At 45.6% G+C, this 23,619-nt stretch overlaps 1 protein-coding gene across 3 annotated transcripts in view; it reads left to right on the top strand.

Moving 5' to 3' along the window:
• The first annotated feature begins 759 nt into the window (after window positions 1-759).
• Window positions 760-23,619, top strand: part of KHDRBS3 (KH RNA binding domain containing, signal transduction associated 3) — a 107,860-nt gene continuing 85,000 nt past the window's right edge. For all 3 annotated transcript variants that reach the window (XR_006416877.1, XR_006416878.1, XM_044452817.1), the window contains exon 1: window positions 760-1,165. Coding sequence is in view for 1 of the 3 variants with exons in the window: in XM_044452817.1 (XP_044308752.1) it covers window positions 1,078-1,165 (88 nt within the window). In the remaining 2 variants the exon portion in view is untranslated. The remainder of the gene's footprint in view (window positions 1,166-23,619) is intronic.

The following is a 23,619-nucleotide window of genomic DNA, read 5'->3' as shown; positions in this document are numbered from 1 at the left end:
ATTTTCCTTAAAGTGTATCCTATTCCAGTTCAGAGAGCAACAAAGGCCTACAACTTCCAGCATGCCCTTTTTAATTTGCCCTCTTACTTTTCACAGGATTGCGCGGCTACTCGGCTGGGGGCGACCTGGTGGACATTTAAGCAAACTTTCCGTTTCAGTGCGGGGTCCGTGCATGCGCCGCTGGCTGGGGTTCTCTGGCGGGGGGAGCGCTTTGTTTTGACTCAGTCCTCCGAAGGCTTTCTCTGCGTCTTCGTGGCCGGTAGGGGTTGTAATCTGCCACAGCCGCTTCCCCGGGGAAGGCCTGGCAAGACGCGCGGCGAGCGGCCGCAGCCCTCCCGACGGACCGCGAGCGCCTCGCGCCACGCCCGTTAAGGCCCCCTCCCCAGGGCGCATGCGCAGGAGAGGTGCGCGCACGCCCCCTTCTTTTTCCCGCCCTTTCCCGTTGCCTTCGGGGCGCGCGGCTCAAACACTCCCCGCTGGAGGGGAGGGAGGGCCTTCTTCCTGCTCCCTCCCCCTCCCACACACGAACACACACCAGAACGGAGCGGACCAGCCAATCAGGCAATAAGGAGCGCGCGCTCCCTTACCCAATAGGTAACAAAGGTAGGCGGGCTTGGGTGGGGAGAGAGACGAGGCGGCGACGCCTTGCTAACAGAGGCGTTCGTGAGAGGGGGCGTGGCTCGGGGCGGCGTGGGCGTGGCTCGGGGCGGCCGCCTATTTAAAGCGTGCCGCTGTGCCGCTGGGGTGCTCAGTCGCGGCTGCGGGCTGGCGCGCCGGTTGTTTTGTTGGGAGTGCGGCTGGTCTTGCTCCTGCGCTTGCTTGGATTGGGGACGCGGGCGCGAGGCTTGGAGGGCGTGACACGGGTGGGTCGCTCCGTGTCTGCGCCGCTTGACCTGTCCCCCCCCCCCCGCGTGAGTCCGCCGCCTGCGCCCCGCTTTCCGTGCCCGCGGGGCTGCTCCTGGCCAGCGAGGATTTATCCATCGGCTCCGCCGGCGGTCGCTGCCGCGCGGCTCCCTCGACTCCGTGCCTGCGTTTCGCGGCGTCTCGTCCGGTCCCCCCCGGGCAGGCGGGCGGGCCATGGAGGAGAAGTACCTGCCGGAGCTGATGGCGGAGAAGGATTCCCTGGATCCGTCCTTTACCCACGCGCTGCGCCTGGTCAACCAAGGTGGGCACGCGCGGCGCGGCTAGCAGAGGCGGCGACTTGCGCGGCGGGTGGGGGGGGGGCTGCGATGCGCCTATCCCCCCTCCATGGATCGGGGCGCAAGCCCCCTACTCTGGGCAGCGGGCTTGCAGCATGCGTGCGAGGCGATCATAGGTCCCCGGAGACAAGGGCGAGTTGGGCTCCGCGGAGGTGCCCGGCAGCCCTTTCGAGCGCGGGAGATCGGGACGCCCCGTGGAGTTGCATGCACTGTTTTGCTCGCCCCGTGTCGTCCTATGTTTCTTTTCCGCCCCTCCTGCATGGCACTTAAGGCGGCTGGCCCCCCTTCTCTCCGTTGTTCACATCGCAACAACCCTGCTGGGTAGGTCAGGCGGAAAGTCGGGGACTGGCCCCACGTCACCCGGTGGGCTTTCTGGCCAAAGAGCATTCCCGAGCCTGGATCCTTTGAACCCGTAACCCAGCGCCCCCTCCACCACGCCACGCAGGCTGGGAAAGCACGGCGGCGCGGGCGGTCCTGCCCCGCGTGTTCTCCTCAAACAGTCCTGCGAGGTAGATCAGGCCGAGCGGCTACAACTGCCCCGAAGACAGTCCATCAGACTTAGAGCCGAGAGGGACGAAGCCTGCTAGGAGTCCTTTGTCGGTCAAGCGAATAGCCTATGGAGCTGGTGGAAGGTTTATCACTTGAAAACCGCCCGTATGGAGGCATGCCTGGAGGTGTTTACTTCTGAGTAAGGCACCATTTGGATCACGTGTGGATGATGGCTTTCACTGAGGCATCTCTCCGTAGCATCCTAGCAGGCTTAGGAGAATTTCACTCCAGCCTTGCTAATCTTGCAGCACCGCGACTGTCTGGACCGGGTCTCCTGGTTCCCCGCCAGACTGCAAATCTGAATGGCTTTCTGTCTAGGGCATTTGTGAGAGGTCGGCTTCTAATTGGAGATCTGGCTGTGTCTCTGTGGTCCCCTGATGGTGCACCCCTCCTGTTTCGGGGTTGGGTACAACTGTGCCGAGCGATCTAACAACAGCGGTTAGCAACAAAGAGTGGAGACAAAAGAGAGGGGTGTTTGTCTGCCTCTCCTGAGAGGTTCCTGGAGGCATCTCGCTGGCCACAGCGGACCATTAATCAATTACAATAGAAGCCGCAAAATGCCACATCTATGAGAACAGGAACGTTTAATCTGAATAGACATATAAATCAGAAAATGCAAACCAGCAAAATTTAAGAATGCATCTCTTTAGTCAGTTTTCTCCCCAGCAGTTAGCAGTGTTGTGGTTCAGGAAACCAGCTGTCAACTTCCTTGCTGCCAGTGCCTGTTGGACTAGACGGACCTTCCGATAGGATTGGGCAAGATTGTTTCCATTATCCTCCAAGACTTGAAAGAATGTTTAGCAGTGTATTCCAGTCAAAACGAGCTAGAGTCCCTAAAACGAGAAGCCTTTAAAGTACTCGGCCACTTCGGAATGCATCAAAAGGGGAGCTGTTTTGTGTGTCAGCCGCACTGCTTCCCCTGGTTGTTTGCATTGTGGTAGCTGAAGAGCCCTGGAGATTGTCCCTGTACTGCTTGCGTGATGGACAGTCTTGCTGAAGATTTGAGGGCGAATTTGGGAAAGACTGCATGGGTGTTGGGGAGAATGGATCCTTTTCATATTGAAGGTGGGTAGGACCTTCAGAAATGGAGGTCAAAAGCATGTGGGGCCCTGTAACACAGCAGCACCCGTCCTGTTCACAAGTATTTTTGTGGGTGGCGGAGCTCCCTGGGTGAGTGTGGAGAGTCCTTCAAGCAAAAGTTCCCTCTGTGGGATTCCCCTTATGGGCTTTCAGCAGAAAGATCTTGCCAGAAAAATGAGGCAAACAAAATGGCACAGAAAGCATTCTAGAAATGGCTTTTGCAAGGGGTAAGCTCCGTGCAGGTAGTTAATCAAAGGCGAGTCCTTTCGATTAATCAGTTCCTACCAGTTGTGGAGTAGATACTGTGCATTTAGGGGAAGCGGGAAAGTAGAGGATTTCTGGAAGTGAGAATGGATAATGGCGAACTGCAGGAGCCAAACTTTATGTATAGGTCTGCCCTTACTCTTGCTCCGGCATGTTTGTTCTGAGTGGACTCCAGCCAAGGGGTGTTTTCTCAGGGGGGAAGGCAGTGAGAAGAGTGCAGAGCCTCAACTGCCATGGGGGGATGGAGGGAGCTTGTGGTGCGGTAGGTGGGGGGGGCACATACGCATTTGGCTGTGGAAAAGCTTTTTTGCTTATTTCCCTGAAGGAGTAGCTTCTGTATAGCTCGGAGGTGATGGGAGTGGAGAACAGGGATGTCGAAGTGTTAGCTGGAGAGAGGCTGATCTCTGGAGACTTGGGATCTAGTGCGCACGGAGGACGACAGGTGCAAGAATTCCCTGGCATTCCTGGTGATGTGGCGATGGCGTCCTCGGGAGCAATCTGAAAGGATGCAGTCAGGGCTATGCACACGAGCTTTATCCGGTCGCTTCAGGCAGTGCTTCATCGTGCTTGCTTCTGATGCTGCGGCTACTTAGCAGAATTTCTCACCATATGAATCAAGTGACAGTCTCTGCAATCTGTTATTCTTTCAGTTCTGGCTAGCCCTCTGGTGGGCAACCAGCTGATGTTTTCCATCACTGGTTGCTGATGCTTTTCATCCCCAGTGGGCCTGATAACAGGAAGACACACCTGCTGCCTTAGGAATCCTTCCTTCTCGTCAGACAGTTGTCTGGGATAGATGCAACCGTCCCTCTCTCTCTGCTTCCCATAGCAGCTCAGAAGATGGGGTGTTGTCCTGGAGTGCTTACATGTCGTACATGGACATCTCTCTTTCCATGCTCTGTTGCTGCTCCATTAGAAGAAACTTGGCTTATCCTCTGGCTTATAACTGGGGAAGAGCTCTTCACTTCTGCTCATCTTGGCCAAGAGGGCATTTAAAGAGTGTACAGAACCAGTGTACTTAAACTGCTGGAGTAAAAAAGCTTTTCAGTGTTTGTTCCATAGCTAAAGGTGGCAGACAAACTCTGTAAGTCTCAATTACCACTTCTTAGAGATTAGAGGAGCTTATATTTAAATTTCTATCTTGTGAGGGACTTGCTTTTTCTAAAATAATAGAATTCCCAGTTCACTCTTTTTTGGGTCAGCTCACAAATCTTGTTTGATTCCCCCCCCCCCTGACCTTGATGCTTCATGTTACATAGACAGTGGCTTTTGTTAGCCGGGAAACCAAGAGCAGCAGATGGGACTACATAGGTATGTTAGCACCTGCCAGAGTGATGTTTTCCTGGTGCTATAGTGTCCATATTAAAACTAATTTGGCAAACTGAGTCAGCAAATGATTCTACTTCTGCAGCTCCTGCTTTAAGGCAGGGCTCAAGGAATCCTCAATAATTGCCTGTTTTAACATTAACAAAAAGCTTTAGTAACCAAGTTTGTGCTCCCCGCAGAAATCTTATGATTGTGCCTTGAAAAGCACCTGCAGCCCTGTTGAACTCAATGGGAATGGCTAGCTAGCTAGTGTGGGATTGCACAATGAAGGACAGGCTTGCATATTAAAAAACTGAAAATCCATGTATAATGACAATATATTTTAGTGGCTCACAAAACTGAATATTTGCATATTTTTTCTAACACCTTTTCAGTAGGAGTTGTCAAAGTTTTCCAGAACAGTACTTTTCCAGTGTGTGTGTGTGTGTGTGAGAGAGAGAGAGAGAGAGAGAGAGAGAGAGAGATTGAACGAACGAACAAGGTCATACTGGGGACTGACCACTAGGTATTTTAATTTTTTAATGTGTGTGGACTTTCTTTCATACAATGAGCTCTGACCACTGCTTGAATATTCAAAATACAGTTCACCATGGCTTACTGAAGCTGTGGTAGTCTGTTTGATCCTACAAACCGGCTGACTGTTTAGCTGTTATGACAGTGTTGCCAGATAGCTTGGTCTTGCCATTTTGTTGGTTGTGACTTATTTAGTTGTAGGCTGTGGTGCAAGCAGCCATTTTGAATATTCAAGCAATGACTGCAGCTTTTTCCGCTGTCGAAATCCAATGGGGGTGGCTTGTGTGAGGCTTAAACTACCCTTCTTAACCCCAGCGCAGGCCATCAGTCATATGAAGGCTGTTTAACCATCATACAACCTACTTCTCTGAGTTGGGATAAAATGACAAGCTGCATTTGAATATTGAAGTTCAGCTTCATCGCATGATCCACAACTCTCTCAGACCATAACTGAACTTAAATAATCAGGTGAACTTGTCAATATCGCCAGAAAGAACGTGTGTGCAGCTCATGTGGCACTGAACTCTGTTTAGTGGGAGCAACAGTGGGGAGAGGGCTATGCCCTTCTCAGAGGCATCTGAGAAGGGTCGGAAGCAGGTGCTGGATTAGAGAAATCTGTGCTAGTCCAGCCCCCTGTGATGTGGGCTGCTGAAACTGCAGAAGGCTATACTTGCCGATCATATTTCTTCCTGAACGGTGGTGGAGCCTCGTTTGAGGGGAGGCTTGAAGGAAGCCTTGGTATGAACTTCTTTACAGGGGGCTGGGATCAGATGTAAGCTGCTCTGGAATTCAAGCACAGGTCTCCTGATTATCTTTGCAAGAGTGCATTCTCATCCTCCTTCCCCAAATATTGAACAGGAAGTATCTTACAGCTCTGAAAACAATATCTGATGTGTAACTCAGACCTGTACATCTTTACTTGTCAGGACACGTGGAGCTTAATAGGACCTAATAATGGGTGAAGACTAATTTGTTTCTACTGGAATCTAACTGCCTTTAAAGGAGTCTACCCTTGAAGGTAGCCTAAATAATTCCAAATAACAAAGTTACAAGGCATGTCTGGAAACAAGATTGCATTAAGAAAAAGGAGCGTTTAGGAATTTCTGAAACTTTTCTCAACAAAAATGGAAGTGTACAGGTTCCAGCTTCGATAAAGATAAGGCATTCGTTCATACACAACACACAACTTAGGGAATTCTTTGCTACAGGAAATGGTAACAGGTAGTCTGCATGGTTTTATTAGATACATCTACATAATAATAGGAAGGATGTGGCCCCATGTCTTCAGAATGATTCATTCATGTCTTAGTTACATTTGTATCCGGTGGTTGGTGGATTATATGGCCTCCATTGTATCCTCTCAGCAACCCTGTAGCCGAAGCTGGGAATCCATAGACCTGTGAGCTTTATGGCTGAGTTGGGACTCAAACCTGGGTTTTTCCAGTAGAGCATTTCCCCCCAGTTTCTGCCCAATATTCACCCTGGTAGGTGTATATACCAAATATTGGAATCAAGCAGCAGGGAAAGCTGATCAATCTATACGCCCTCCGCTTCTATATTTCTTGGAGGCACTTGCTGGCTTGCTTGCTTCTGGAAAGAGAACGCTGAATTGCTGTGATTAAGCCAGACTCCTAAAATTATATACTATCACTTGGTTTTTAAAAAGTAAATGGTGGAACAGGAAGAACTTAGCTAACCACATTTGTTAAGATTACACATAAGACATGCCCAATCTTTTCTAATTGAAGCTTAACATAAAGGCAAACAAAAACTGAATGAAGCCTGTTTCCCAAATGCAGGTTGGTGCAATTCCTCATTGACATTGCATTTACTTGCTGTAAAGTATAAATTGTGCAGATCAATACAGCTTCAAAAGGATTGGTTTGGTACTGAGGATGCTAGGAAGCTAAGAATGGGATGCCCATATTGGATTTTGCAATAGTTGGTTACATTGTGGGGGGGATTTAAATCTGAAAAGTTTAATTTTTCTTAACATTGGACCAGGCATTAGTACACAAGCTAGTAAGAAGGATCGTGTGCACTTGCACCTCTAAGCTCAGAAGGAAATTCTTAATGCCCTTCAGTGGGGTTTGAGGTACATGGAGAACTCTGGCAGTGCTGGGCTTAATGCATCTGGAGGAGCAATTTTGCAGTAATGAGTTGCTTGAAGAGTTTCCCTGAATATGTACAGAAACAAAGAACTACACCCAGAAATGCCCTCCCCCAGTTAAAAGTCAGACTTATGTAACCTTTAAAACTGCCTGCCTGGGAGCTGACCCTTAGTGAATCTTTCCTATTTAAGAGTGTGAAGTGGCCACTGAGTGAAAAGAAATGACAGGCAAGCTGGGTGTGTGAGTTTTTGCAAGAAAGATGTTGGATTAGAACTTGACAGCAATAATCACTATGGCAGTGAGCTGGGACAACAGGATGGCATTTAAGGCAGATAAGTGCAAGGTCTTGCACTTGGGGCATAGGAGTGGGTGTCATAAGTGGGTGCTGGAGAGCAGCACTTGTGAAAAGGATCTTGGGGTGCTAGTCAACAACAGGTTAAACATGAGCCAGCCGCGTGACACGGTGCCCAAGAGTGAACGCCACCTTTGGATGCATAGCCAGAAGCTTTGGATGCACAGCCAGAAGCATGGCTTCTAGATCGAGAGAGGTATTACTGCCACTCTGTATGGCTCTGGTGTGCCTGCAGCTGGAATATTGTGTCAGTTCTGGGCCAGTCATTACAAGAGGGATATAGCAAGGTTGGAATTGGAGCAGCGAAGGGCCACTAGGATGGTGGCTGGGTTGCAGGGTAAGCCATACATGGAGAGACAGATCTGGGTCTTTTCAACCTGAGGGGGAGGAGACTCAGAGGGGACCTGATAGAGACATACAGGTATGTGAAGGGGTGTCACACAGAGGTGGATCATGGCCTTTTTCCCTCTGCAGTGGAGGGCAGGATGCATTCCAATGGAGTAAAGCTCAGGGAACCAAGACTTAAGCTGGATGCCAGGAAGTACTTGCTGATGGTCAGGACCTCTAGGGCATGGAATGTGCTTCCGCAGGGGGTGGTTGAAACCCCATCTGTGAGGGTGTTCAAGGACAGGCTGGACATGCACATGGTAGGCATGTCATGAGCAGTGCCAGCTGGAGCCGGGGGGTCAGACTAGATGGCCCAGGAGACTCCATCTGACTCCCTCTGCTTCTATGTTTCTATGTCTTCATTCTGAAGATTGTTGGAATATTCAGGTTATAGGTATTGGCACCCTGGGGGCAGGGGTTTATCTCCTTTGAAAGAGGATATACTTTCCCCAAAGTATGAAGTTTGCTGATTGAGTTCTGCATCGAACTTTGACTGTACTTGCCGAAGTGACTGTCTTAATTAGAAGGGCATTTTAATCCTCTCTAAACGGACGCCCAGCCAGTTCACGGAGATCTGATCTGGGAAGTCCTGCAGCGTCACTTGTGGGAAAGCCTCAAGCATGCAAGAGCTGGATTGGCCAGGGCAACATGCAGAATAGCGCCTTGGGTGAAGTTGGAGGCAAAGCAAATTAGTTACCTTCTGCTCTTTGCGTTACCTGAAGATCAGAGATTCTAGCAGACTAATTTTGAGTGGGGACAAAAGCATTTTGCTTCGCAATTGGGACAGCATATTTGTTTGTCCGTTTGCAAATAATTCATTCCAGCATCTTGCTGGGGATTTACTTCTTGGCCTGCTGTTGGTCTGTTTGTGCTGCCATGGAAGTTAACTCACTTTTAGCCAGCATTGACCTTAGGGGGCCCATTACACCAGTATTACCAGGGTTGCCCTGGCTGCCCCTGCCTTTTAGGTTCAGCTTTAAGGTGCCTGCTTTAACCTCTGTTCACTAAAAGGGTTGGTCAGTGTGCATTGTATGGAAATATATGTGTTCTCATTCAGCTTCTGAGGTCATCGATCTGTGTGCTTTCACCATGGGAGATCAGGCCGATGATGTTAGAAACCAGGTCTGTTCCTGGTGTCATTTTTGGAGTTAAGTCCATGCAGAAGCTGGCCAAGCGCTCTACTTGCTTTCCTAAAAATAGCCAATGAACCAATTACTGTTTTGTCAGGCCTGTGGTAGACAGTGATAATGTTAACTATGATCTGGTTTTAACTTCTGACAGAAGCTATTTGCTTTGTGGTGGTATGGATAGCTTGCATTAGGGATGAATAACTTGGTCTGCATCCAGCCCATGCCAGTTCTGCATTCACCGTTAAGCCCATTGGGTTGGAGCCAATCCTGACTTATCTATCAGCAGGGGTGGGAGGGACTGCTGGTGGAATCTCTTTTCCCTTTCCCACCTCCTAATCTGCTTTGTAGGGTTGGGAGAATTAAAAGGGGAGGAAAGTACAGGAAGTTGCACTGCTTGAGTGGAAGACTGCTCATGTACTGTTGGATTTAAGCGTTTCTGTCCCATTTTGACGTTAATCCAGTGTGGTTTTTTTTAATCCACATGAATGTTTGCCCTTGGTTATAAATATACTTTAGAACTGTTTTCCCCCTCAGAATATGCATTCATAAACATTTTGAGTGGAGGCTTGTTGGGCTATATGGAAGGTATGATAGGGTAATCTAAGCTCCAGCTGTGTTATGTGAAATGCAGATTGGTTCCGTTTACACTGGAATTTGCAAATCTTAAAGTTCCTAATGGGCATGCTGGATGCTTTAGCTTGAGTCATGGCATCTCAATAAAAGGGCTGGATAGCCAGTAATAAAAGAAACCTGCATGTGGCTTTGGGAAGCCACTGTCAATCAGGCAGGATAATACTGAGCTGTGGATGATTAGCCAGATCTGGTAGAAGGCTTCCTGACTGTTCTGCACTGGAAATTCGGTGAGTCCTTGAAGTTTATCTTAAAGATCTCCTGACTTTCAGTTCAAAGAACAGGTTGAATGACATCTCAAATTTCTACCTCATGCCATCTCCCCTTGTTGGATGTATTGTTGGAATGGAAGCAAGAATATTAGGCTGCTATCTGATTAGGAATACTGGATTAGTTCTTGAACTGCTGCTACTGCACAACCTCTTTTCCTTATACAAGTTTCCTTATACAAGCAGCTTGTGGTCCTCCAGAAGTTTTGGCCTGCAACTCCCACAGTTGGCTAAGCTGGCTTAGGCTGATGGAAATTGTGGACAAAAACTTTCTGCCAACAGTTGGTCTTGCATTGAATTTGGGTCTGGAATTAGCACAACTTAAGCAGGATGAACTGCCAAAAATTTACTGGAAAAGTTGTCTCTTTTTTGTAGTGCGTTCAGCAGGTAACTTCTAACAACTCAGGAGCTTCTGCGCTGTTGTGAGACGACAAAATTAAAAAGGAATTTACTGAATAGTGTAAATTACAGTAGGTCAAGATTTCCAGCATGCGTGATTACGACTTGGACGATTCACAGTTAAACACTCTGTAAATTGGATGGCTGCTCGAACATAAGAAACGACTGCGTCATTTGATAGCATTGAATGGTTTCATGGCTGTTTCCTATTGTAACTTTTTCACAATTCCGTATCTACTTTCAGATTCTGTATCTTGTTTTAAATTATGTTTTGGAATGTTTGTAAACTTCTCAAATTTCTTTGGCTGTTGGGCAGTGCAGAAATGTAAGATGAACAGGGAAAAAGAATTACATTCCTGTAGCTGCAGAATTAAAAGCATGAGGAGAGCATAAACCGGAACCTCCAGAACGAGTGCACAGTTGTTTTAAAGCAGTGATTCAGGGCAGGCAGTTTTCCAGAATGGAATGCTCTCTGCTGCCTTTCCATTTAATAGTAACACTTGAAATACTTGTGCCTTAGACTACAATGGGGACTTATAGTAATGGTGAAACTGAATGTGCTCAAACTTATTCAAAGAGTTGAAAAAGATTAGTGGTTGTCAGCATATCAGGCAAAGTTCCTTGGGTGGCAAAAATTAGTATGTCAGTAAGCTAATTCCAGTAGCTTAATTTAAAAATGTAAACATGCTATTATCTTTACAGTTTTAAAAATATTTCAGCACAACATTTCTACATAATAGAACTTCTAAATGACATTTAATGTTTTCCCTCAGATGTTTGAGCTTAAATGCTTCTGGGAAAAAAAAAAAGACATGGGATACTTTTTAAAAGCTTTCCTGTTTGATGAATACCTTAGAATAAACATGTTAAATTACATTTCCCTAGGACATTGGAAAAATGTTCCACTGCAAATGAATCTATGGAAATTAAAGTAATTTTTCCTTTTAAGTAAAAAGTTTAAACAAATTAATTTGCATTGGAAAAAGATCCCGTTCAAAAATTTTCTGAAAAACTGACATGGCTTTTAAGTAGGTGGAATAAAGGGATTTGTCAAAAGAAGTTCTGCCTCCATACTGAAAATAAGCTATGTCTGCTATCCTGGAAAGAAAGCTGCTAGGGCCATGGGCTCTGACCACTTCTGCACTGATTTAGTGTAAATCAAGCTCTTAAGTGCAGCCACTTTTTACCTGTCTGGGGTGTGAGATCTCAAAGCCAGCTTAACAGTTATAATCTCAAGCACCTGATGGTTGAGTGTGGCATATGCGTTGTTTGCTTTGTAAACACCTGGGCTACAAGATGGGGTGGGTGGGAGCAAAGCTGGCCTTCAGTTTCAGCTTATTGTGGAGCCCGAATCATTTCGAACACCATATGGTATCTGTACATAATTCATGCATCTGCTCTGTGATAATCAGCAGGCCCAGGTCTGGAAATTCAGATAAAAAAATGCAATAGTAATAGGGAATGTTCTACTTCAAGTCACAATGGGCTATTACAGGCAACCAGAGCGGTGTTTGCTGCGTACTTAGGCTTGCTTATTGGGCAAAGGGGATAATGTTCTGTAGAAGTCATGTTACAAAGTGACTTTAGGACATGTTCTAAGCAAATTAATGCAGGTGAACCGAAGACTCTAACAGGTTAAGGGGGGAAAGCAGCATTATCTGCAGAAAAAGTAGAAGAAACCCCAGGTGATTGAGACCTGCAGCTAATGTTTCTGCTGGTAAGGAAACCCTCTGGTACAGAAGAGGGACTTTAGGGGACAGCTGGAGGTCAAAGTAGCAGGTGGTAGAAGATTAGAGCCTCTGCTGTGGGAAGGTGAGAAACAGAAAGCAACAAGGACAGATGGGGAAAGAATAAATATCTCTACACTGCAGAAGTGGTACAAGAGGCACTTAAGCCAGGGATGCTGATCTGCCCTAGATTTCTCCAATGGTCTTCCTTTTGTGCAGTTTTTTTTAATCTACTCAGAATGTTGAAATACCTCTCCTAAGGCTTAGTTAATGGTAGCAAGAACCTCAAGCAGGAAACATGCAGCTATTCTTGGCTCTGCCTCCGTGCTTTTGGGTTGTGTCCACTTTTCTCCATCTACCCTTCTGCCCTGATCCAAAATGGAATTTGGCCCTCAAGCTACAAGATCTTCAGAGGTCTAATAAAATCCCCTGCCAGGCTGCGAGGAATTATGTGGAACAGTGTGGCTAAGCTTGTTCAAGGCAGTAGGTGCCCTTTCCACAAACGGCTGTACCTGAAGGCGCTTTGTTGTTAGCCTGCCTTTTATTAGATTTATATCTTGCCTTTATTTTTTAAAAAAAGTCAAAGCAGCTTGCATAATTCTCTTCCTCCTGCACTCAGTCTTATCCTCGTGACAACCTGGTGAGGTAGGCTGGGCTGAGAGTCTGGCTGCCCAGAAGTCACCCAGTGAACAAGCAGGGACCAGCATCTCCTGTGTCCCACTCTCTCTCTCTCAACCGCTACACTACACCAGCCTCATGCATGACTAGAGAAAAGGGCAACGGCTGAAAACTCTTAAATATGAGAAGAAAAGAAGAGATGGCTGTGAGTGCCGTGCTTATGGAATCTGCAGCCCACCTTTCAACAATAAACTGCTCACGCTGCCTGCAAGGAGATTTACATTTGTTTTGGAGATTTTGAGAATACTTGATTTTGAGAATAGTATTCCAAGCATTTCCCCACAGTTAAACTGAAACTTCTGCTTGCACCATGGCAACCTACTTCAGGAGGTCTTGGTGTAATATCACCCAGAACTTCCTGATTTCAGCAACTGGGCAAGCTGTTGTCCGAGGCTCTAGCATCTCCTTGAAGGGTTCGGAACATCTTGGTATCATTACCATTTTTCATTGGCATCGTCCTCTGTTGGCAAACTCAGGTGGGGAAAAAGGGCCCAAATGGAGGCCCTCGAAACACCACTAGGAGATGCTGTCAAGCTTGAGGAGGCACCACGAGGGTTGCAGAAGCAACGAAGTCTTTAAAAATGGAACCCGCCCAGCAGCCATAGGATGGAGATCAATCATTATCAACAGTATTCTTATTAATTTCATTTCTGTAACGCTCCATAGCCAAAGCGCTCTGGGCGGTTTTCAACAGTCCATTAAGCAAAGACAAGAAAATACAATAAAAGTGTCATAAAATCAGGGAAACACTAAAAGTTTTTAAAGTTAAAGCAAAGAATGAGGATGCAGTGGTGCCCTCTAAGTGCATTGCCTAGCACATACATAATCAGCTGTTTGGTGCCAGTCAACACCCTGGTATTTTAGGGACTGTTCTATGAGCTTAAATCTTTTCATCTCCCACCCCCTCGGTTTTACTTTGGGTTCTATTAGGGTTTGTGGCATTAGCTTGCTTTTATTTTGTGCTGTTTTGCTGCTTGTCTTACTGTTTATCTGTGCTGAGCCACAGAGAATTTCTGATAGATAGTTTATGATTGTAATGAGTAGAAAATGAGGCTGTGGGGTAGAAGAGAGAGACGAGACTAGCTAGAACGGGTCATCCGTTGCTGGGCTCTGAATCCTTGTTGCAGTGTATCCTGTGCCCTTTAAGAACCCGGAGATGATTTTGTGAGTTGGAACTGGGCTGGAGCCCTTAACAAGAAGTGCCTTCATCCTAGGACCTGGGAAAATGCCGGCGTTTTGATTTCCAGCATTAGTTGAATGGTTTCATTGCAACCCATATGGAAAGGATGTCTTCTGGGGAGAAGTTTGACCTGCAAGATGCAGCAAAACCCTGCTCTGTCTAAGTATGTGATTTCTGTACGAAGTAGGTCCTTCTCCCCTTTTTATAGGCAGAATCATGTTCAAGGCCATGCACCCCCCTCCCCAAGGCTAACTACCTGTGTGTAGATAATGCACACTTGAGATTCATTTGGTAAGCTTATGCACATGTACTCAGATTATTCGGGCTGTGTATTTAGATGTTTTTTTCTTGAGAACAAGGCTTTAATCTTAAGCCTATGAGTCATCTAAGCTGTCCTGCATTGGAGTGCTAGAATACCTGTCTATATGCATTTCATAATGGAGCTGTTTTGAAATGAAATAATTTTGGCAAAAGACTGTGTGTCCTCTTAAGAGCTTTATGTAAGCGGTCTAACACTGAGCAGATGTTATAGGGTAAAGTTTAATAGAGCTCATCAATGGTAGAGTTGACTTTCCAATGCCCAGGTTGCTGAATTTCTATTGGAAGTAAATGCATGGACCCATTTCTCCCCTGTAGACTGCAAAAGCACACCAGTGATAGTGATGAAAAAATAAATACCTCACTTTAAACTAGCGTCAGTGCTTGGCATGACCCTGTGCAGCTTAGTTTTCCATCACTGGTTTTCAAGTCTCCTGCTTCCAGAGAGCTCATTATATATAGATCTCTCTGCTTGGGCTTTTTAGTATACCTTCCAAACCGCCTCTGCAGTGCAGAAAATTTGGGGTTAATCTGGATGAAACTACATATAAGGAGGACATTTCTGTGAGTCGAGCTATGGATTTCCCTCCCATGCCTAATAAGGGCGAAAGGGCTAATATTGGTATTGGTGATACATGCCCATTTGATAGCCTGTTGGATTGACTGCTGATCAGAGAGACTAAAAGCATGTAGCTCCTTCCTGGACCACCAGAGGAATCTTCCTGTAAGTAATCTGGCTTGTTTGTGATATTGTGCAACCTGATTGCTGGTCTCAGGGCACATCTGTTGAAGCATTAGTCTTAGCTTCCAGTTTCCTCCCTCTGGAATAGCAAGTATCCTTGATTTTTTTTTCCCTTAAAGAAACATTATTTGTGTTCTGAACAAAACAAAGACAAATTAAAGAATAGTAGGGTGCTTTGGTTATTAGGTGGGACAGGACTTGCATTAATATAACAAAGCTACATTTTTATCCTGTGCTTTCTCCTCTCGCGAGGAAGTAAAGGAAACTTAAATAGTCTTCCTTTTCGTGTTATCCTCACAGTGAGCCTATGAGGTAGGTTAGGCTGAGAATGAGTCTGTCTCAAAGTTACCTAGTGAGCTTCATGGCCAGGTGGACTTGGACCAAATCTCGCAAGTCTGACTCCAAACTCTCGTACTGGTGTGCAGGTCATTAACTGACCAAAGGTATACATAAGCAAAGTGATGCCCTTGTATGTTCAGAAAGACCAGCTTCTGGGTGAACTTCCAAGGGATCCCAGCTTACCATTTCCCACTGCATTTCATCCGTGATCTGTTGCTAGGTGTGATTTCCTCAGCTTTCAAAATTAGCCTCATTCTGAATTCAGCATGATGCACCTTAAGTTAAAGGGCACACTCTTGCCTGTTTCATGCATGTTTCCTCTGTCCCTCATTTAGATTTCCCAGACCAAACACTTCTTGAAATGAGGGTATGGAAGAATGGGGGATATAGTACCTTGTGGAATTATTCACCCCCTTTGACTTTATTATAACTTGTTGCATTGCAACCTGGAATCAAAATTGTTATAATTGCAGATTCCAAGATGTTCAACAATGTGAAGGAGCAACATTTCTTTTTTTTTTCTTTTTCTGATAAGTAAGTAAGTAAATAAATGCTGGCACTTGTTCAGAGCGCAGACATTCCTGGAGTCGAATACTTGGCAGAAGCACCTTTAGCAGCAATTAAAGCTGTGCAACTTCTTGGGCGGCACAAGTCTTCGCCCATTTCTCCTGACAAAAGGGCTCTGGTCTCTCAGCCTGGAAGGGCACCATCATTGAACAGCAACATCTCGCCATAGATTCTCACCTGGATGGAGATCGTAACTTTGGCTAAGACATTAAGGTTCTTGTTTTGAGACCCTTCCAGTGTTACTCTGGTTGCACGTTTAGGGTCAGTGTCCTGCCGACAGGAGAACCTCCATCCCAGTCCCCCTGGTTCACTGAAGACAAGGCTTTCCCTTGAATTGCCCTGTATTTGACTCAGCCCACCTTGCCCTCAGTCTTACTTCTTTCCTGGCCCTGCACAGGAAAAGCATTCCCCACGGCATGATGCAGCCACCAAACCCCCCATGCTACCAAATGGGCCTGAGGCTTCCAGGGCGGTAGTCACACACAACATCTTGCAGCAGGGCCAAAAAATCCAATTTTATGATCATTAGACCATAGAACCCTTCCCTGCATTTCTGCTGCGCCCTTTTACTACATTAGAAAGGAATGTTACTGATAAGAGTTGGTTACAGCAGGAGCATCCAGGTGATAATTGTCCCATGGACAGTTTCTCTCCTCTCTGCTGTCGATCTCTCCAGCTGCTTCAGAGTGCCAGTGGGTTGCTTCTGTGGCCGATGCCCTCTTTGCCCAGTCGCCGAATTTTGGTGAACAGCCTTTGCCGGGCACAGTCATGGTTGAGCCACATCACTTCCATTTTGTAACTCTGGAACAAGGGATCTAACAATGCCTGGGGTATGTCTAGATGGTTTTGAAATAACCAAACCCCGATTTGTATTTCTGTGCTACTTTATTCCGGAGTTGTTCTAATGGCTGCTTCGTCGTCATAATTCTGCTTGTTAGCTATGCTCTCCGGCAAACTTTGGTCCTTTCAGAAGCCCATGCAGTGAATCTGAGGTCATGCGGCACTGAAACAGCACCCAGGTGGACTAAGCTCCATTCAGCCACATCTAGTATGTGACTTCTGGAAACAAAGGATTGCCCTGCAGCTTATTTTGGCACATCACAGTGAAGTAGGTGAAGGCATAGGCAACCAAGAAATGCCAGTTTGTTTTTGTTAACTTTTGTGCCACATTAGAAATACTTTTGATCTGATGGATCAGAAGCAGGCGGTGAGGGCTGTTTATTTTTTGTTTTGGTCTTCCGTCTAAGATGAACTAAGATTGGCGTTAAAACAAATCAAGGGGCTTTGCAAAAGTTAGGCTAGGGAAACAAATGCTTTTGATAGGACTTGCCCAAGGCATGCATATTTTGGAAGGAAGGGGGGGGGATCACACACTTGAAAATTGCATTGCTCAGATTTGCACAGATCCCACCACCTCATGCTTTTCTCTGGTGCTGTTTTGTGCAAGAAGGGGACGTCTTGCATGAAACTGCAGCAGGAGAAACCATGTGACTCAGGAAATTTGTGCAAATCATTCAAGTTCCGTTGAATACTTTTCTAGTGTCTCTTTCTGCAACTTCTTTTGGCAGTTCAAACAAAAAATCTGCCGCAGCAAGTTGAAGCCAGTGTGTGGACAGTGAACCGGAGTGCAGACAGAACCATGGAGATAAGATAGATGTCCACCCCCAAACATTCTTCTCATTTCCTTAATCATGAGATGGCCAAGGAGGGCTAGAAATGTTTTCTTTAAACTGCACACAGCTTTTGTTTAGTAATCTCCTTTTATCACAAGGAGAACTGTTTCACTTCTGCCTGTTCAACTTAGGCTTCTGTTTCTAGATTTCTGTTGTATTCTTCCTAGTTAGGCATTCCACTCAAACTGGAAGAATAAAATCCTGGCTCTTTCTTTTTTCATTCAATGACCTGGCTGCCTTTTCTTCAGGGGAATCCCAGCAGAAAGCAACTGGTAAAGTAGAAGTAGCAGTGCAGAGTAAGCCCTCCTCCCATCAGTGGAGCAAGGGAATGTCTGGACTGGATTGCTTGAGGCAGGGAGTCCCAGAGGTTACATGCCACAATGTTTTCCAAACAGCCGTTAATTAGCGAGGGAATTCCAATCATGTCATCCCCTCGTAGGAGGCATGGGGCAACATGTGGAGGCCAGCTCTGGCTGCCCGTTGCCCTGATTGAGTGAGATACAGTCTTTTAAGTTGCTCGAAGGTTTAGCAGCTGGTCGCAAGAAGTAAAGCTGTGGGCTAGGAGCAAAAGTCCATCTGAACATTTTCTGTGAATGTATACGGACAATCCATCCACTTTGTGTCATGCTCTTTCATGGATGACTTGTTCCATTGACTGGCAGTATTTATAGAAGCTGGTACTAGTGCAGAATGGGTCATTGTACGAGTTGTAAATTTACCAGCGCTTGAGGGTGTGTACTGCTGCTTGTTGCTTCCAACCGTAATTCAAGTTGAATATTGTTCCAATGAACCCTAAGGGGTTTAATTTGAAGGGCTAACTTGGAGGTTCCAGCCTGTGACTTTGGAAAAATGCCACGAGGGTCTGCCTTTGGTGTAAGGTAATGGCATATACTGCTGTTCGATAACAGATTTAATATTTCTGGTTTTCTGCGTTCCAGGGATAAGCATTGCGTGGTCAGAATTGTGGCTAACTTGACTCTGAAATCAGCAGGTTCTTCTTGCAGATCATATGAAGCATTAGCCACATAAGCATGTGATGCTAAACCGTGGTCTAGCACTAGGTAGATAAGCAGAAAGGAGCCTACAGAAAGCCTCAGGCGAATAGTCTCCTGCTCTCCTCCTGTGGGACCAGAAATCAGAATACACCAGAACTCACTATCACTTTAGTAGGTACTTGGTATACTCCAGCAAGGAACTGTGCTTTAAAATTCTACCCAGATGCTAAGCGAGCCAACAACAAATGTTGCATCGTTGCACTGCCTTGTTTAACAAACCAAAGTGATTTTTTAAAACCACAGTTCCTGAATTGCACATATGCAGGCACCTGTTGTCCCCCCGCCCCAGTTAAGTGAGGCAACAATGGGATGGTAGAAACTGAACCTCTTTCCACTGAAATTATTTTTCCAAAGACTTTCACATTCTCCAGACATTTAAGTTTTTTAGGGTTAAATCAAATCCAGTGCTTTAACTCCACAACAAATTAGGGGTTGATTGTTAACCATAGATAACTCAGTTGCATGCATTTACAAACAACCGATGGTCTGTTTCCTGCATTTCCTTTATTTCATTTCTATACCGCCCACAGTGAACCAGGCTACATTCTTGTGCATGTGTGTGTGTGTGTGTGTGTGTGTGTGTGTGTTCTTCTGTGAACCACCCCTCTTCTCTCATAACTGTCAGGACTATCATGGAATTTGCCTGTGTAACCTCAGAGCGCAGCCCAAGTCTCTGACTTGGCACTCCACAAAGTACTGTACTGCAATGTCCGTCATTCCCAGAATGGCTGATGGCTTGCATGGATTGGAGTTGCCCTCTGCAGATGTGTCCGACTGCCAGGAAGCTGGCGTGGAAGTTTATCTGTTCACACGGCGTGGCGTTTGAAAAAGCCGATCGCATGGTGTTGTAACGGATGTTGGAATGTACTGCATAGTAATGCTTAGAGGATGTTTCAGTTTTATTGAAAACTAATAGGTTACTTGGACTTCAGGAAGACTTACTGCACCAGGTTGCAGTAGTAAAGTTTGAATTTGCATTAGTCTAGGCAACGATTTTATGATGTAGGACAACTTCATTATAGAGAGAAGCACATATTCTCTTTAGAAAAGAGAGCAGATGCTCCTGGCTGGCTGTTAGAACTACCTTTTGCTTGTGGTTAGACGACATGATAACGTACATAAAAACAATGTGTATAAACCTCCTGTGCTTCCCCATGTCCTTGTGGTTCCTAAATTTAAGGTGTCCTTAAAATGAGGAAAAATTATCAACATAAAGCAAACAACAGCCTATAAAATAGCTTTTCTGGAGAGATGGGACAAAAGGCATTTGATTTTGCAGGCAGCAAGCAATCAGAATAGACCTGGGGATACAGCTTTAAATGTACAGTAATGGAGAATCCCTTTTTTAAAGATGCCACTTATGTTAATAGCTTGTACAGCAAACATTCAACTTTAGTCTCTTTGGGGAGTCTTTATTTGCTGTAATTATGGAGTGATTTTTTTGAAGACCGTGGCTGCTGGCCAAAATGAATTTCCTCAGTCTGTAACCTTCCAAAGAATTCTGGGTAAGGTTGTTCTCAGAGCAAGTGCATTGTGCTGTTTAGGAACAAAGAGTGGGCATTTAAGGAAAGGGTATAAGCTAGGACAAGGACAAGATAACTGGGCCATCCATTAACCAATGTATCTCTCGCATGCTGTGAGCCCCTTCTCCTGAGTCTACATTTTTTAGCAATCTTACTGGCCAGTCAAAACCTCCGAGTGACAGTGACCCTTTTCCTACCTTTGTTGTGAGGGGAGTTCTTGCTGCACACTGTGCTTTTGCACAGACATAAATTGTGCAAGCAGGTGCTGCCTAGTGCAAAGTTCTGTGTGAAGTGGGGCTTCATCTGCGGCTCTTGGTCACAGGTCATTTCCTTGGTGAGCAGATGCAGAGACTTGTTAAATTAGCTTTATTTCTACAGTGCTAATAGTTCTCTTCATATTCTTGCCATGGTGCTTTGAGAAGTACCCTGTTACCTTGTTGATTCTTGATGGACACTGGAACATTTTGCCTCACTTATGGGCAAACAATGAGTAGCTCAGTCTCATTTGCAAATGCATATTCTGAACTGGACATCTCATGGGAATAATTAGCTGAAACTTGGTGAAGTGTAAACCTGATGTTTTGGCTCTAGCATTTCATGCTACCTATAGGCAGGGTGGATCTGTTTTCTCAGTTATTTGTTTTAAAGTGCAGTGCTTTATTTCTTTGTATATATGAAATAGTTCCTATTTGCGTCTGCATGAAAACATAATACAACCTCTAGTATGTGTTTTCTAGAAGCAAGGGGAATTCAGCTGTTGAAGCATCAACACAGCTGAACCATGGAAGACAAACTGCTGAATAATCATCCTATCAGGTCAATATCCCCATTTTGCAGTTATTGAGCAGTGAATCCCAAAGGCTACCAGTGAATCCAGGGGCAAGACTCAAATGCAGTAGATTTAGATCCAGATCTTTGCATTAGTGGGGCGCAAACACTCATCCTTTAAGTTTCTCATTAAGGACTTCATTTTCCTGGTGAGATAGAGAACATTAGGCATTCAAGTCTCAATCCCATCTCATAATGTGGAAATGATCGCACATAATGAATTCATTGTATGAACCAGTGTGTTATAACCACACAGAAGGTACTACCAAGCGTCTTCAACAAAGATTCTTAATATCTCTGCACAGGTATGATTCAGATTGAAAATGAGCTTTGAACTCATGTTAAAAGAACACAGTTCAGAGTAATCTGCGATGGGCTGTTTAACTAACAGCTGTGCCCTCATGCCCTTAAACAGCTAATATGTTCTCTGCTGTGGTTTTCTGTCTTAATAAAGAGGTCATGTGTAGAAGACTTCTTCTATCCTCAGCAGGCATGACAAGGATGAAATGACCACTGAATGTGCTGACAGGACATGATCAGCAAACTAAGAACATCCATGAGCAAGAGGTCAAACTTAATTAAAGGTATTGTGAGAAAGCTGCTGGCAAGGACTTGACGTATGGATAAAATTAACCTTTTATGCACTTGGAAGCAGTAAACAACTTCAGAGGTTGTGTATACTTGCAATTTTGTATTGTATAGCAAAGATGGATCAAGCTTAGTTGCAGTTTAGGGCAGACAGCTTGGGAATCAACAAAGTCATGGGTGCCATAGGATTTGTGCTGCTTGAGGATAACATATAAAGTGTTTTTCTTTCACAGTAGTGGTCATCTGGGTGGAAAAGAATTAAGGCAGGAGTCTGTCTCCCCTAAAGTTGAAAGGCAGTGCCCCCCCCCTCCCCTTTCTATCTTGGTCCTGTGTCCCTCTGGGGAATTCTGGATTGGCATCTTGCTTGCTTTTATAGCACCAACTCCAGTATTAGCTTTAAGGAAATCAGTCCTTTTGTGTTGCTTACCAAGCCCTTGTAGGCAAGAAAAGTTTGTTATGCAAAAAGCTGGGAAAATACTTCTCCTCAAGTCAAATAACCAAGACTACCAACAGAGTGAGGCTATCCCTTCGTTTATTGCAATAGACGGGGAGAGCCCCTCTATCAGAATCTCTCCCAAGTACAAACACACAAAACAGCTCCTTTTACCCCTCAACCCATCCGCCACAGTCCTCCCCTTTTCCCTCATTGGGTAAGGTACTAGGGGGTCACACTCTTTCCATCTGCCTACTTCATATCTCCCACCTCATCCCACTACGTACATCTACATGCATCACGTGTGCATTAAAATTAGCCCATTGTCTGTTCAAAGTGTGTGAGTTAATATTCATCAACCTATAACGCCTGCGTGCTTATAAGTACAGGTCCACTAGTTCACCCTTCTCATACTTCACCTTGCCCTATGACCCCCTGTCTCATAAAACTACTGGGAGGATGAGATAGGAAGCAGCAAACTTTCTGTCAAGCCAATTATCTTTCTCTCCCCTCCGCATTCCTTCGGACAGGCTCCATGGCTCGGTTGTTTGGCTCTCTGTTTCGCAGTCAGTGAGTTACTTCCTTCGGGTTGGACAAGCATCTACAGATAACCTTTCCACATGTGTTCAATATGTTTGTGATACCAGTAAACTGCTGGGCTGGACAGCAGCTGTTAACAAGGACCCTCCTGGCCCCCCACTGCACCCATCTTCACTAGCAGCAATTACGGATGCGGGACTGGGAATGACAGGACCTCATGAATACATGGAAGAAGGAAAGTGATGTGAAAGTGGAACGTTCTGAGCCACGCCATGCTTATTTTTTTTAAATAACGGCTTGCCTTTGAGGGCCAACCTAGACCGGAGGTGGGCAGTGTCTCCAAATGGTCTTTGTTTCCCCCATCCCAGCACTAAAGCGGCCTGGGAAGTTCCTGATGAAGCACTCTCACTATGTACTTCTGGCTAATGGCTAAAGACTGATCTCCCTAAGTTAAATACAAATTGTCTCTTCTGACCTGTTTGTCTTCCTCTGGGGGAGGGGGGTCTGCTGTTTCTTCCCTCCCTAAATGCAAAACCAGGGTGGACTGCAAGAGTGATGTGGTTGGGGAAATAAAAGATCTGTTGGGAAAAGTTAAGTATCACTGCTGTAAAATTGAGCATCCCTTGTGACTTTGCTACAGTTCTTCTCCTAATCTGCTCCCACCTTAAAGTTGTACCTGGATTGACTCTGATGGATCTTTTGCAGTCTCAAACGCCCATCCTATGCTTGTGTCCTTAGCACTGATTAACGCATGCATGGAAATATGTCGGGGTCACAGGGTAAATTCATTTCAGTGTTGCAAATTTGTAATAAGGTATGTGCTTTGGTAAAACATGCAAAGACGACAGCGTTAAGGTTAGGTAAAATTTCAGACTGCATGTTTTTGTCATCATCTCTATCTACTTATTCCCACTTCACCAGAAAGCTGTATGCTACACTAACATAAAACAAAGTGCATTGTGAGTTGCTCTTGGGAAGGAGTAATCAGGAGTATTTTCCCTCGGTAAAGATAATGTTGAGATGTGTGGAAATTTTCCTGTCCTTGTAGCTGTCTCGTGATGTTGTATCTTGCAACTGGTTCTCGTTAAATTACCTGTTTATAAGGTACCTCCCATGCTGTTTACGTACCTGTATATTGCACAGGCTCACGGTCTCATATATGAATGGCTCTACACTGAAAGTGCGCAATGTGTAAAAGGGTCACCTTCGTTTCTCATGG

Source organism: Varanus komodoensis, unplaced genomic scaffold (genome assembly GCF_004798865.1).
Source record: "Varanus komodoensis strain SLA01 unplaced genomic scaffold, ASM479886v1 scaffold75, whole genome shotgun sequence".
In the NCBI taxonomy this organism is placed as follows: domain Eukaryota; kingdom Metazoa; phylum Chordata; class Lepidosauria; order Squamata; family Varanidae; genus Varanus; species Varanus komodoensis.
This window is presented reverse-complemented; position numbering and strand designations above follow the sequence as displayed.